General features: G+C 34.3%; 1 protein-coding gene across 2 annotated transcripts in view; it reads right to left on the minus strand.

Moving 5' to 3' along the window:
- Nucleotides 1–16,209, minus strand: part of Kif14 (kinesin family member 14) — a 60,359-nt gene that overhangs the window by 41,029 nt on the left and 3,121 nt on the right. For both annotated transcript variants that reach the window (XM_015483801.2, XM_048809601.1), the window contains exons 3-13: nucleotides 13,970–14,224; nucleotides 12,480–12,567; nucleotides 9,943–10,041; nucleotides 8,425–8,477; nucleotides 7,352–7,382; nucleotides 6,853–6,960; nucleotides 5,718–5,834; nucleotides 5,137–5,252; nucleotides 3,565–3,737; nucleotides 2,064–2,211; nucleotides 1,650–1,713 (exon numbers count right to left, since the gene is read on the minus strand). In XM_015483801.2, coding sequence (XP_015339287.1) covers nucleotides 1,650–1,713; nucleotides 2,064–2,211; nucleotides 3,565–3,737; nucleotides 5,137–5,252; nucleotides 5,718–5,834; nucleotides 6,853–6,960; nucleotides 7,352–7,382; nucleotides 8,425–8,477; nucleotides 9,943–10,041; nucleotides 12,480–12,567; nucleotides 13,970–14,224 — 1,252 coding nt within the window. The remainder of the gene's footprint in view (nucleotides 1–1,649; nucleotides 1,714–2,063; nucleotides 2,212–3,564; nucleotides 3,738–5,136; nucleotides 5,253–5,717; nucleotides 5,835–6,852; nucleotides 6,961–7,351; nucleotides 7,383–8,424; nucleotides 8,478–9,942; nucleotides 10,042–12,479; nucleotides 12,568–13,969; nucleotides 14,225–16,209) is intronic.

Here is a 16,209-nt window from a genome sequence, read left to right on the forward strand (position 1 = left end):
TGTTCTTGATTTTCCTTTTTTTTTAGCGGGGAGGCATCGGCACGGGAATACTAGGGGACTGAACCCAAGGGCACTTTACCACTGAGCTACATCCCCCGCCCTTTTAATTTTGGGACGGGGTCTTGCTAAGTTGCTTAGAGCCTCACTAAGTTGCTCCGATTGGCCTCAAACTTGCAATCATCCTGCCTCAACCTCCCGAGTCACTGGGATTACACATGTGCACCACCAGGTCTGGCTTGACTTTTCCATTTCTATCAATACACACATCTAAAATAACTCCTGATCCTATGAATTTTACCTCCTTTAATTTCCTGAATCCAACTCCTCCACTATTTCTATTGACAATGCCTTATGCCAAGCTGTCTTCTTCTCTTAACCACAGCAACAGCTTCCTAAACAAGTAACAGTGCTTGTCACCATCAGTCACTTCCTCCTCAAATCTACCTTTTACTCTAACAGAAGAATCTATTGAAAACATCATCTGCCCATGTTGCTACCCTTCCACTTAAAACCCATCAGTGTCTTCCAACCCCCTAAATACAAGTTCCTCAGCACATCATGATCTGAATCTTACATCTTTCTAAAGTCTAAACTTTGTACCAACTTCAATTTCCAACTACATGAAACTTGTTAATTCTCTGACATCCAAGCTATTTGTAACATGGTATTACTTAGAAATTTTACTTTGTTAGTCTAGCAAATTCTTATTCACTGTTCAAAACTCTGCTTACTTGCTCTTTCTCTTTGAAGTCATCCTTGATAACTACCTCCTCAAAGTTAATTATTCCCTTTTCTCTCCTGCTTCTCTATTTTTGACATTCTTTTCATTGCATTAGAATGAACCACATGAAGCTGCCAGTGATGAACCTTTTTTTTTAACCTATAAAAGTGGCATTTTCATGTGGTTCCATGTAACCAAATCACACCGCAGTCTTTTAATTATAAGCTGAGAGCTAATTGTACTTATTCACCTTGGCCTTCCCTGTCCCTGTATTTTTTGTAAAACCAAAATAAATTTAATAAGATAATTTGTTTACGTTTTAATTTTCCAACCAACATACAATTTTGTGGGGGAGTGGGAACTGGGGGTCCAACCCAGGGCTTTGAAACTGTGCAAACGTGGGGCAGACACTTTGCCACTGAGCTACATCCCAGCATGGAAATCACAATCTTGATCTTAACATTTTTTCTGGGTGGGGGAGGGTGTTACTGAATGAACACAACCAGGGTGCTCTAGTGCTGAGTTATAGTCCAGTCCTTTTTATTTTTTGAGACAGGGTCTCATTAAGTTGCTCAGGGTGGCCTGAAACTTGCAATCCTCCTGCCTCAATCTTCTCAGTCACTGGGATTACATGTATGCACCACCATACCCAGCAACAATTCTTTATATTTATTCTCTATATGATATTGCTCTGTACACAATCAGTATACAATAAATATTTGAAAAATTAAATTTATATGTGTGTGTGTGTGTGTGTGTGTGTGGCCTTTACTATTATTTATTTGTTTTTATGTGGTGCTGGGATTGAACCCAGTACCTCACCCATGCTAGGCAAGTGCTCTACCACCGAGCCACAATCCCAGCCCTTTATATCTTTATTGGCATGTTTCTTTCCTTTTTAAATTAGTTTAGAAAGTTGAAATGTTACCTGTAACTCCTTTGTTTCTTCAAGTTTTCTTTTTTCAGCTTGTTTAAACTTTTCTTTCCATACTCTTTTCAAAACAAACAAAATAATAATTAAAACAACAAGATATGTAAGACTGAGAATGAAAAGACAATCAATGAAGATTAGGGAACTATTTAATAATATTTAAAACGATAGTCTCAAAGTGGGCTGCTCTATTCGTTTGGAAAGTGGGGAGAAAGGGCTGGGGCTGGGGCTTAGAGGTAGAGCAGCTGGTGTGAGGCACTGGATTCAATCCTCAGCACCACGTAAAAATAAATACATAAAATAAAGACACATTAAAAAAAGAAAAAGAAAGTGGGGAGAAAGATACACTGAATATCCTCTTAAGGTTCCTCTGAATCCTACAATCTTGCAGCAATACATTTACTATTTCACCTTTGCATTTCTGCCATGTCTCTCTCCTGTTGATGCAGTTTCATTCTTAAGGATGTTATTTCTTGCCGACAGAGCCTGTATCGTTCAGGATCAATGTTCCGACTGTTTCTCTGAGCAGCTTTTAGCTTTTCAATTTCTGCTTTCAATTCTAAAGATTTGTAAAATGTATGATTAACAGCATTTTATATATAAAATATAAAAATTTCCACATTAGGCATACTCTTCTATTTTATTTGAAATTTTAAATATTACTAAATGAAATAGAATATTTGGACAAATCAGCTTAACTTTACTTATATGATCTATAAATTTCTACTTATCCTTGCCGGGCATGGTGGCATACACTTGTAATCCCAACAACTTGGGAGGCTTAGGCAGGAAGATCATAAGTTCAAAGTTCAGGAGATTACCAAGGTACTTAGCAACTCAGGGAGATCCTGTCTCTAAGTAAAATATAAAAAGAGCTGGGGATGTGGTTCAGTGGTTAAGCACCCCTGGGTTCAATCCTTGGTACCAAAAAAAAAAGTTCTACCTATCCTTAACCTAAAACAGTGCACCCTTGGAGAGGGATAAACGGCACTATCAATTACAACAGCATATAAACTGAGACTGTCCTAAGCAAACCCTACTCATAAGAGAATTTTGACATCAAACACATTATTTTTCAAGCTGGAATTCAGAATACTATTTTTTCGTGGTGCTAGGAATTGAACCCAGGGCCCTGTGCATACAAGGCAAGCACTCTACCAACTGAGCTATATTCCCAACTCCAGAATACTTATTTTTAATGAAAACAGTTCCATTTATAAAACAGAAGGGATATAAAAAAGAAGGATGAACTAAGAGAAAACTGATTCTGCTCTGGTTAACACCTCTGAAACATATATTACCTTCTTGCTGATAAAAAGTGCCAGAGGACAAAGGCATACAAAATGATGGTAGCTCTACTTAAGTTAAAATTAAGTATGAATCAAATGAAAATTAGGTACAATGCAAAGTACAAATCAAGATTCCTTGCAGGTGTTCAAGTCTATCATAAGTGGATGATTACCAATAGATAAGTAGAGAGCAATCTTTAGTGTACATGAGATTAGGCCTATGCTAGAAATTCAAGCTCAAGTAGAGTTTGGAGGAACGAACTAAGCAGAACTAATAAATGGAATGATAATGAAGAAAAGGTTATAAGAGAAAAATAATAAATAGCTGCATTGTTATTTTGTGCACACAGCTATGACTCAGTCTATAAAATTACTTTTTTATTATTGCTATTACTCTTTACCCACACTCTATTTCCTATGGCATTTTCTGACTGTGTTCCCCCTTATTCATCCTCTTTCTCAGTGTCCTTCTACCTATCTTTCTTCATCATAGATTCTGATGACTAGAATCTATTATAAATATATAAGGAAAAATATTTGATTTTCTTTAAATTGCATATTTTGAGACAAATTAATGTTATTCTATGGCAAACTAATTTTTAAATTTTGAAAAATTTATTCACCTCTAATTAACTTAGCATTCATATCTTCATTTACTTTGGCAATGTTGACTATCATCCGGGCTTGGTTAGCATATCTAAGTGTGCTTAACGTTTCTTCTATGTTACTGGCAGCAGGACTGATCGTAGCAATCATTGCAGTTTTTGAATTTCCACCTAGACTTTCTTTTAATAGCCTTCAAGGAAAAAAAAACTGCAATTAGACTTTGCTTCTACAACAGCATACTATCAGTTATAATCTAGAAAGCACAAAATAAACTAGCATGGCATATAGTACAGATTTATACTCTTCACTCAAATACCACTTAAAACTTTTTGGTATTTGTAGATAATTTTAGATCTCAAATACTTTTTTTCTCTGACATTTTGTATGTTGTTTCATAAATCAATAATCTGTGCAGAGATTTTAAACTATGTTTAACCATCAAATATTTAGTAAGGCACCTTTCCCCATACTAGACTGTGAGCTACTTTAGGAAAGGGATCATATGTCTTGGTCATCTTTGTATTTCTGATGGTATCACAACCATTTGAGGCAGATGCTCAATAAATGTTAAGAATAATGAATGGATAAAGAAAACCTCAGTATTGTATTGTATGCAGAATTTATAGAAAAAAAGAGACCATAAGACTTCAAATATATCTTTTATTAAGGCAGAATAAATTTCACTATTTCTGATTTTCCAAAGGCATGAAAAACATCAGAATTTCTCTTATAGGTATCAAAGTGGCAACCACGTTAAAATTAACCAATTATAAAGATACAGTGCTGTTAAATAGTGATACTGTCCTGATCATAGTTGTATACAAATGCTCCTTGACTTAAGCTAGGGTTACATCCTGATAAACCCATTGTTAATGCCACACAGCCCAGCATCATGAGTACATTATTGATTATCCCTTTAAATTTCCAAGTCCAGCTTCTACTAAACACATGTCACTTTCACATGATAAACATCATGAGTCTAACCATTGTAAGTTGGGGACCATCTATCTATATTAATGTTTATCAAAAGTGAATATTAAATGAATACAGATGCCACCTCAATGGATATTCACTAATGAACACTTATTAAGTATCTATGTGCTAGCCATTGTATAGTACGCAAACAAAATTATTCAGTTTCACTTTAAATAAATAGCAATGTGTGATAATATCATAATTGTTAGACACTAATAACAATTAAATATAAGAGTAGTTGTTACTGACCACTTCTTTTCTATCCCAAAGTTGTATGAATCAAGTCTATCATTCTCTTCCCCACAGTACCCACTGTATTTCATGTAATTCTTTGTACTTCAAAAGATACTTGCCAGCTGGGTGCAGTGGCGCATGTCTGTAATCCCAGTGGCTTGGAAGGCTGAGGCAGGAGGATCACAAGTTCAAAGCCAGCCTCAGCAAATTAGCAAGGCCCTAAGCAATTATTAGTGAGACCCTGTCTCGAAATTTAAAAAAAAATTTTTTTTTTAAAGGGCTGGGATGTGGCTCATGGTTAAATGCCCTTGGATTCAATCCCTGATACCAAAAAATATGTATATAAAGAAATACATTAAAAATTTTATAAAGATACTTGCCATGTAAGTACAGACTCACGATAAGGAATAAAAACCCTCTTTCCATTTGCTTGTTCAGAGAGTGCAGATATAACCTTTCCCAAAGTTAGCAAGGATTTGTTAATGCTGACACCTTCCTGTATATAAGGTAAAAAAAATATTTTTTTTTTAACTTCTCAGCAACAAATTTATTTCACAAAATATATTTTCCCCCTGGAGCTCAATACTAATTCTGATATTTAAACTCCAACTTTCGAATGACTTAAAATTTATTAATTTTCTTTGTAAAGTAATCACAATCAAAAAGCATGTATCTCTAAACCATCACAAGGTAGTCCATAAAGTACAGGTAAAGAGACCTTTTGGTTATGCACATTCAATTTGTACTCTCCTAAAAATAATGCCCTCAGGAATAAATTTCATCAAAATGAGAAGAGCAAGGTGGGCAGTTGTGTGTGTGGGTAGTCCTAGCTACTCAGTAGGCTGAGGCAGGAGGACCACAAGTTCAAGAGTTTAAGGCCAGAGTGGACAACACAGCAAGACATCATCACAAAACAAAACAAAACAAACAAAAAACCACAAAACATGAGATCATCATTCACCTTCAGTCGATCTCCACTAGTGTGGGCTACACAGCAGCGCTCACTGCCGGCCAGATCTATCAAGTTTATGCGGCTCGTTATTCTGTGGTCATGTTCTTCCCCTTCCACAAATTCGGTCTATGGTGAAATGATATTAAAATAATTTAAGTTCTTCTATGACTTGCTATCAGTAGAAGTTTTTAAAGGGAAAGTTATTCAAGATTATAAATCACTAATTTATGTTAAAAGCTATCCCTTTTTTTTTAACCATCCATTTTTTAATCTGCAATAATTTAAAAGTCTGCAGAAAAGAATATATTGAGCAGTAGATGGATTATGCCAAAGTAAGAAAAATGACTTTGAAGGGATTAAAATCCATCACTATTCAGTTATATTAAGCAAACAACTACAAAGAAAAAGACTTAATACAAAAAGATGTATTATAATAAACAATTTAAAATCAAAACAAATGCCTAACAGTAAAGAAAAACCTAAGGAATTGCAGTAACCAATGGGATATTATCATATAGCTTTTAAAAATTGTCAAGGTTGGAGTTATGGCTCAGTGGTAGAGCACTTGCCTAGCACACATGAAGCACTGGGTTCGATCTTTAGCACCACATAAAAATAAATAAATAAAATAAAGGCATCGTGTCCATCTATAACTGAAAAAATATTTTTAAAAATTTCTTTAAAAATTGCCTCTGCAAAAATTTTAATGCCATAAAGTTATTAGAGATTTTGTGAATTTGGTTTGTGTGATTGTAAAATAACTGAAAGATTATAAATAAAAATGTTACAAGGGTTTGAGTAGTGAAATCAATGGCTGCATTTAAAAAAATCTTTTATTCTGATATTTTTACAAATACTCTATAATTACCATATATTACTGATAACATAGTATTATATTATATAATGATCATATCATTGAAATAATAAACAATTATTGGTTTTAAAAACAATGAGAAATAATATCCTACTATATATACCAAAAGTCAAAGTTATTATATTTATTCTTAAAAGTTACTTATCTTTATGTAGCTATATGACTTTACTTTCACCTTTTGATTTACAGGAGAAAGTAAAAATAACAAAAGAAATATATTTACTCTCTCACCTATGAAAATAATCAACAATGACACACACAAAAAAATACCTTGGTCTGGGTCATCACCAGGGTAAAAACTGAATGAGAACGGGAGCTTTTATCATTCATGCCAGTGGCAGCGGTTGCTCTTTGTTTATTTCCTAATTCTAGCCAGCTCTAATAAGAAAGAAGGAAGTTCAGATGATCAGATTATAATTTATTGGGGAAAAAAATTAAGGAACAACAAAGTTAAGAAAGCACATTTGTTTCTTATATACTTTTGTAGCACCCATTTAAAATTTATAAAATGAAATTACATATATGCGTTAATAATTTGTTAATAAAATACAATTAATGTATTTCTCTTTTAATCATTTTATTCCCATTGCCTATTTTTTTCTGTCACAGAAACTCAAATCAGGAAATAATAAACTTTTTAAATTAATACTTAGCAAACAAAATCAGGGTAACCTTGTATTTATGTAAATAGCAATAAAGAAGCAATATTTTCATAAATATTTATAATTATTCTATCTAAAAAAAGAACATAAAATATAATCAATCTTACCTGGATATCAGAGTAAGAACTGACAACATTCCTATTTTTTAAGAAGTAGAAAACAAAAGAAATTTTACTGATTGTTCACATAAAAATAGTCTTTCAATTACAGAATTACTCTCTGAAGATCACAATAGTCTAATTCACAACATTATACTGCTCCCAGAATCTTTCATTTTCCCTATTATTAAAGGGCAAAAAATAAAATAATCTTTTAATTTTACTAAAAAGTATGATTTTTCTAAACAAAGTACCTTAGTATTTTATAATATTCAAGTCTAAGTCATGACACAAAACTATATATTTTAACACATATGTATATGCATAGGGATATGTCTGTATGGAAATGTATAGATCCAAAAAGAATCTCAAACTTATTATATAGAGCTGAACTTACACTGAATCACTTTTCCTTTATTTTAAGAAAAGCATTTGGAATGTTGAAAGATAAGTAAATGACCCTTGGCATATATAAAACACAAATCAGCACCTTCTTCCCTTTTCAGTTTAAAGTAATGGTATAAAAAGCAGGTTGAGCTAGGCATAATGGCACATGCCAGAAATCCCAGCCACCTAGGAAGCAGAAATAGGAAGATTGCAAGTTCAAAGTCAGCCTCAGCAACTTATCAAGGCCCTAAGCAACTTAGTGAGACCCTGTCTCTAAATAAAATACAAAAAAAGGACTGGGGATGTAGCTCAGTTTTTAAGCACCCAGGGTTCAAACCTTAGTACCCAAAAAAAAAAGGAGACTGAGAGGAAGATTTTATCTTAACTTTATCTTAATAAGGAAAGAAGAGGGTAAAGGGAGAGAAATCTATTTATTTCACACTCAATTTAATCAATACTCTATGCCAGGCACTTTATAGGTGCTGTGAAAGATACAAACAAATATAAAAATTAAAAAACTAACACTCTATATGGAAAGAGGGAAAATTTAGTTGGACCACATTAAGGGTAGAAGGCTAAACCATTATCCAAGGTTCAGAGATGGGGAGGCTAATGAAAACAACAGTAAGGATCCAGGAGAGCAACATTCACTCTATCTGTTCCTCCTCCCAGCTCTTTTGGAGCCCAACACTTACATCGACAGTGCTTCAACATATGGTCCGGAAACAGGATGCTCCCTTACTCTCAGCTAGTAGAAGCAAATATTGGCATCTTTAAGAGTATGACAAATATTTCACATAAAATATGATTATAAAACTTTTTTTTAATACTTTGAGTTCAAGGCAGAGATTTTCTTTATCCAGAACTAACTACAAAGATTCTCAAAAAAACAAATCTGTCAGGCACTAAAACTGCTTTAATACCAAAACTAATTATAGTTATACAATATGCAACAATATCCTCTACATCAAACGTCTTATTAGTTTTTTATTCTTAAATCCTATAATAACAATTATTTATGCTTTCCTTTAAAACAAACACTAAATTTCAGACATTTAAATTTTTCTTCATTTTCATATTTACATTTTAAACTTTGTGACCAAAAAATTTATAATGCAAGGAAGTTATAGAAGAAAACAGCATTTTTGTTTAAGTTTCTTAATGTTGCCAATAGTAAACTACATAACCTGAGCAAGGAAACTAACAAGATTTTTATTTCTAGTCAGGAACAGTGGCACATGCATATAATTCCAGCTAATCTGGAGGTTGAGGCAGAAGGATGTGGAAGGCGGACTTCACGTTTGAGGCCAGCATAGGCAATTGAGGAGACCCTGCCTAAAAAAAAAAAAAAAAATTTAAAAGGACTAGGGAACAGCTCAGTGATAGAGCACCCCTTGGTTCAATCCTAGTACTCAAAAAAAAAAAAAAAAATTCATTTATTGTGCTGCAAGCTTCTCTGCAAAATTAAAAATTTTTGAAATTCTAATAACAGGGCAGGGCTATAGGTCAGTGGTAAAGCGCTTGCCTGGCTTGTGTGAGGCACTGGGTTCAATCCTTAGCATCACATAAAAATAAAATAAAAGTATGCTGTCTATCTACAACTACAAAAAGATTTTTAAAAATTCTAATAGCAATGATCCAAAAAGTTTAAATAATTATTTCACAGATTATCTATAAAATATAAATTTGCTAAATAACCCAATGAAATACATATTCCACTATAAAAATATAATTTTTAAAAACTTGGGAGTTGGGACTATACGTAGCTCAGTGGCAGAGTGCTTGCCTAGCACGTGTAAGGCACTGGTTGGATCCTTAACACCACATAAAAATAAACAAATAAAATAAAGGCATGCCATCCATCTATGACTACAAAAAAATTTTTTTTTCTAATTATACTGCTTTTGGATTTACAGACTATTAGAAATTTTGTGTTTTACTCACACCAACTAAATGTTAGAATACCTTTTAACTTTTACACAACTTGATTAACATAAAAAGTAGCTAAATCTTAACTAATATAATTTCTACCAGTGATAATATTCAGCTTATTTTCTAAATAACAACATAGTTACACTGTAGTCCCAGGCATTTACTATCATAGAAAATCATTTTAGTAAAACTTTAAGCCATATTATCCAAATAATTCACATAATTGTATGCATTTGTAAAAAACAGAAATTTTAAAATAACAATAATTGTTTTAATCTTACTGGTTGCTTCCTCTGCCCATTTTCACCTTTGCAAACCAGAAGGTCATGAATTTTTTCATTGTATACTTCAAAGAAGCTCATTTCAAGGTGATAGCTGATCTAATAGAAACAGAAACACAGCAATCAATTATTTTTAAATTCTTTGCATGTTTTGCTGCCGCAGTCCGGCTGGCTGGGCAAAATAACCGGGGGGTGACGAACAACTTGTGTACATTGATACAGCAGGAGTGGGAGCCGTTTATTGTAGGACAACAGAGGTATTTATACATTCCACACAGCTTATCTTAATTAACATAAACTAGATACAGCAATCAACCAATAAGGAATCTATGCCAGGCGCCATCCTGACTTGTTTACGGACTCTAACATTTTGCAAATCAGTGATACAGTCATTCCATGTAAAATTTAAACCTCCCAGTTCTGCAAAATCATTCCAAAGACAGCTGCCTTCACTTCATTTATCTCTCCCTGATTTACACTACCTTCAAATTGTTCTCCCTCCAAAATCTGAACAGTCAAAAGAAGACCCTCTGCTCCACAAGCCCATGGCTTCCTCACTCTTCTATTCCATCTAAATTTGGCCTCGAATCACATTTCATCTTAAAGCCTCCAGACAAATGTGTTTCAATTTATCCCAAGTCCTCTTTTATTCTCCATTTAATTTCTGGGGGTAGAGTAAAAAGAAGGTAACGAAGGTGCAATGTATCCAACAGGAAGAAAGAACTCATCAAATATTTAATTGTTTTTCCTCTCGTGTTCTCAGTAAATGCCCTTATAATCACTCTGGTTCCTCTCATCCTCACCCCCCTCACCCAACAGGCACCAAGTCGTATGTATCAGTCCTATTTACTAAGATCTCAGTGTTTGCTCCCTTGTCATCCCCTACTGTCACTACCTAGTTCAGCTCCTTGTTTTGTCTTATCCAGATCAAGTCCCACAGTTGGTCTTTCTCCATCCAATCCTACTTCCCTTCAATCCATTCTCCCATTTCGGCCAGAGCTATCTTTCTTTAAAAAGAGTAAATATGCTTATATTATTTCCCTGCTTAAAAAACTTCCATAGCCTTCTAGATTTCCAGAAGCTTGGTTTGTTAAATACTTCTTGAGCCAAGTTCTGCCTGCCTCCCTAGTTTCCTCTCATCACCCTCCACCTCAAATTCCATGCTTAAAACAAAGTAAACAATTTATAGATTTCTTTCAAATCTCTGCACAGCTACTCCCTCTGATTGAAATGTCCTTCCCCTCTTTTTTCTCAACCTTATAATTGCTAAACTGCCATGTCCTTCAAAAACAAACTAAGTTGCCCTATCTTCTGAACAACAACAACAAAAAAAAAAAAAAAAAAAAAACCTTGTCTCCCCCAACCTTATATGTTCTCAAATTCCTATTCCTGCTTGCTCTGGTTTGAATGTGTTCCCCCAAAACCCATACATTGTAATGTTTATGTTATTTAGAGGTGGTAGTGAGGCCTTTGGAAGATAATTAGGGTTAGATGAGGTCTTGAGGACTTAGGGTAGGTCTTTGCAAAATAGAATTAATGGCTCTATAAGAAGAGACCTGAATTAGCACACTCCTGTCTCTCATCCGGTGATACCCTGTGCCATGTTATGAGGCAACAGGTAGGTCCACATCTGATGCTTGATATTGAACTCCCCAGTTTCCAGTACTGTAAGAATTTTTTTTTCTTTATAAATTACCATCTTTTGTATTTTGTTATAGCAACAGAGAAAGGAGTAAGACAATGTCATCATAGTGTTTACTCAAATTCACTAGCATTCAATTGATTGTACCTGGATGTTTACTGACCCAGTTTTCCTATTATAGTCCCTTGACTACAGGGGCTAGGTCTTCTAACTCAATATCCCCAAATATAGCACAATACTTTCTCAATTTCCCTTATAAAAGTATAAATTACAAATTACAAATTCCCAGGCTATACTCTAGACTAACTAGAATCTTCAGAAAAGATTTTTAGGATCATGTGTGCATCACATGCATGCACAGACATGCACACATACCGCTGACCCTGCCACATTCCTTATGATTCCCATGATCAAGCACATTTGAGAAAAACTGGTCTAAGAGATCGCCTAGCAACAGGAGCTTCTCAGTAAACACTTGCTGAACATAAGAATGAGTAAGTGAAAGGAGAAGCCAGCATGGAACTGCTCAGCTACAGTAGAGCTGAAAAAGCACGGCTTATAAAGTTGGATGTGGGTTCCAACTCCAGCTTCACTACTCTCAGCTTCACATTGTCCAAGAGTCTGCCTGCTGTCCTTATTTAAGTGTGTGCACCTGCTTGACTACAGAGACAAATGTAAGAGATATAAGTATCACACTGTGCGCCACCATGCATACACAAAAGGAATTAAGCAAAGAAAGAGAAGACAAAAGAGAAAACACCTCCATTAATGTCTACCTATAAGAATTGCTTCTGAATTTAGAATCCCATCCCACCCTTTCTACACCTCTGTTCCAGGGAAGAGTGTATTAAGCATTTCCTCAGTGGCTGTGACACTGATTTGAATTTGAACATACCTCTTGGGTTTGTTTTTTGGCTACTTGAGCAAAAAGGTCTTCACAAAATCTTGGAATTATTCCTGGTTCGTCACTAAATCCCATCATCCTGAAAAATACATTATAAGGGAAAAATAACACTAATTAGTTTGGGGATTTTTAAAAATTCTTTTTGGGGAAAGGAAGCTGCAAACAAACTAATTAAAGTTCATAGTATTTAAGAATCAGAGGTCCAAAGCCAAATTTACCTTAATCTAAATCTTTATTTTACTAATTATTAGATGTGACCTTGGACAAAATACTTAACCTCACAAAACCTCATATTCCTCTTCTGTAAAATAGGAATAACAGGGTATCTAATTCAAAGGTTTGTGAGAATACAAAAGGTATAACTACAGTGCCTGGAATTCAATAAGAACTCAATGCTAATTGCTCTTAAAATTCTGAATATTTCTTTCTAGGACATGTATTATTTTATTTGTTTATATGCAGTACTGAGAATCAAACCCAGTGCCTCACACATGCTAGGCAAGCGCTGTACCACTGAGTCACAATCCTAACCCTACCTTTGTTTTAATATTTCTTTTAACTGACAGTAATTACTTATATTTATGTGGTACAGTGGTATATTTCAACACATGTATATAATGTGTAATGGTCAGATCAGGATAACTGGGACATTCGGCCCTTCAGACATTTATTATTTCTCCATCCAAAATCTTCTATTAGTTATTTTGAAATATACAATTAATTGTTGTCAACCTTGGTTATTCTATCATGCTATGTCTTATCTTTAATTGACTTAAAAATATTTCATTGGAATTTTTTAAAAATAAAACCAGGTACTTGTATAAGACATAAATAAAAGGGAAAGCTATCTATTACTTGATATATAAAAGTGTCCAAAAATTTCTAGCCATGTTTTTGCCCAATGACAATGGCTCATACAGGTTAATACAGGATGGATATAAGTTCCTAAGATCTGCCCAACACTAGACAGAGACTAAGATTCCCTACTATTAATTCTCATAATATAAAATAACCTCTCTGGGCTTCAGCTTATACAAGAAATATAAATTGTAGTAAAAAAGCCAGTAATATTTAAAAGGTAAATCATCTCCTGCATATACTAAAGCCCAGAAGTAACTAACTCACCAAAGTTTGAAAAACTGGTACATAATAATGGATGAGACCAGAGACCAGATCTGTGTGGTTTCAAAACTATATTCTGGTATTTTTCTCTAGAAATGGGGATTGAACCCGAGGGCTTTTTACTCCTGAGCTACATCCCCAGTCCTTTGGGGTTTGTTTTGGCTTTTTTTTTTTTTGAGACAAGGTCTCAAAAGTTGCCCAGGCTGGCCTTAAACTTGTGATCCTCCTGCCTCAGCTTCCTAAGTTGTTGGGATTACAGGCATGCACCACAGTGCCCAGCAAAAACTATATTCTAATGTTACTTTTCACAAAAGAAAATTTAAACATTTCTAAATAAATACATGTGTAATACAACTTACGTGTATGATTTTCCAGAGCCAGTCTGACCGTAAGCAAAGAGACAGGTATTGTATCCTTCAAAGGCTCTTTCTAGGAGTGGTGCCGCCAGTGTCTCATAGACTGTCTTCTGGTTGGCATAATGAGGATGACACTCATCAAAAGACCAGAATGAAACATCATAAATAAAAGTATAAACTTGTTTCATGTCCAGATGTTCCACAGATATTTCTTCCCCATTCATGAAGACCACTTGGGATGCTTTTTCAATCTTCTCCCTTTTAAAAAAGAAAAAAGGCAAGTTACTGTAATTATTGTGAGTACTGTTCCCACAAAATATAACAAAACACTAAAAACTAGTTAAATTTAACATTGCTCCAAGGTAAGGTAATTCTTTAGTTTTATGTAAAAAACTAGGAAACCCAGTTCAAATGGGTTTCAGATTTCTTTTCTAGAAAACTTAACTGGATTTTACAACATCTTTCCTCTTTTTCTCTTGAACTCTACATTATAATCTATCTACATATTTTAGTTGAAATCTGGAAACATCTTTATTATAAAGAGGTTTTGAGGTACAAACATATATAAAGCTGGCAAAAAATACATTTCAAGAAGTTTAAATCATAAGTCTCTTGGCAACTAGTTGTTGTCACTGTTGATCCAAAGGTCTCTCCTTCCGCTAGATTTTTTTCTGTTAAATCACAAATCTTCATGTCTATCCTTCTTCCATCTCAGACCTAAATGCAATTCTTTCACTTCTCTAGATCTACAAAAAACAGTATCAGTCCTTGTCTGGCCCTAGATGTTAGCCCCTTCAATAGTCTCCTACCCATTTCCCTTAGAATCTGCTTTAATTTAAATCAAATTTATTCTGAAACCATCTGCCTCATCAATTTGACAAGTGCCCCACCTCTGCTTTAAGGGCTTGTCTGAGTATAGAATCAGGCACTTGGACTCTTATTCAGTTCTCTTTAGTGTGGTCATCTACTAGTTCTATTCTTCCTGTTGCCTCTCTTCCTTTCATGGCTCTTAAGGCTTTTTCTGTTAGGTTTCCTCACTTTCTCAAAACAACTCACCCTATTCTCTCCCTTTATCACTAACCCATTTTTACTAAAAAGGCTGTTAGCACAATAAAGTCCTTTATAAAATAAGCTGCCTTTACCTATGACATTTTAGGTCCAAACTGGAGGCTGCTTCCTCAAAGCAGCAGTCACCACATCCACTTCCAACTTGCTTAGATACACAGCATCAAGTTATGACAAATTTTAAAAAACTATAAATAAATAGAAGAAAGACCAGAGAGGAAAGGGAAGAGGAAAAAGAAGGAGACTAGAGAAAATGAAAATACCAGGGACTGAAGTAGAGCAAATTATATCCCCTGCATGTGCAATTATGTCAAAATGAACCACAATATTATGTATAACTATAATGCATTAATTAAAAAGGAATACATATCAAACTAAAAAAAAAAAAAAACTATTGAACCTGAAGTTTTTACTATACTTCCTTGAAAGATCTTAAAATAATTAGATTCCACATTCACATTTTATCATATTCATTGTTTTTTGTTTAATTTTTTTTTTTTTTTTAGGTGTAGATGGACACAACACAATGCCTTTATGCTGAGGATCGAAGCCGGGTCCCACTCATTCTAGGCGAGCACTCTACCGCTGAGCCACAATCCCAGCCCAATATTCATTGTTTTTAACACTATCTTTAATCTATGACTATCCACCCACAGTCACCTTTGAAGAATAATTTTTTTGCCATCAAAATAAATTACTGTATTTATCACCACATATATCAATCACGGATGATGATGCTGTTGATCACCACTCTAAAAAGCATTCTGGAAAGACCTCTTTGGGAAATTAATGACCTGTTATCGCTCTTTTTAGGGGAAAGGTGGAAGTTTCAGTCATGGAATTGAAAGCATACTGCATTACAGAATTAAGTCATTCATTCAGACTTCTTAAGAGCAATATATCTAGAGAAACTTCCATATACAAAATACAATTACAATTTTTATAGTCAATCATAAAAAATAACATACTACAACTAAACCTAAAAGTTTTCTCTAAAACTTAAATAATAACTCTGTCAAGGACTGGGGTTGTCACTCAGTGGTAAAGTGCTTGCACAGCACATGTGAGGCACTGGGTTTGATTCTCAGCACCACATAATAAATAAATAAATAAATAAAATAAAGGTACTGTGTCCATTTACAACTAAAAAAAAAAAAAAGGGGGGGGGGGCGAGGATG

The sequence above is a fragment of the Marmota marmota genome, unplaced genomic scaffold (genome assembly GCF_001458135.2).
Source record: "Marmota marmota marmota unplaced genomic scaffold, marMar, whole genome shotgun sequence".
Taxonomy (NCBI): Eukaryota; Metazoa; Chordata; class Mammalia; order Rodentia; family Sciuridae; genus Marmota; species Marmota marmota.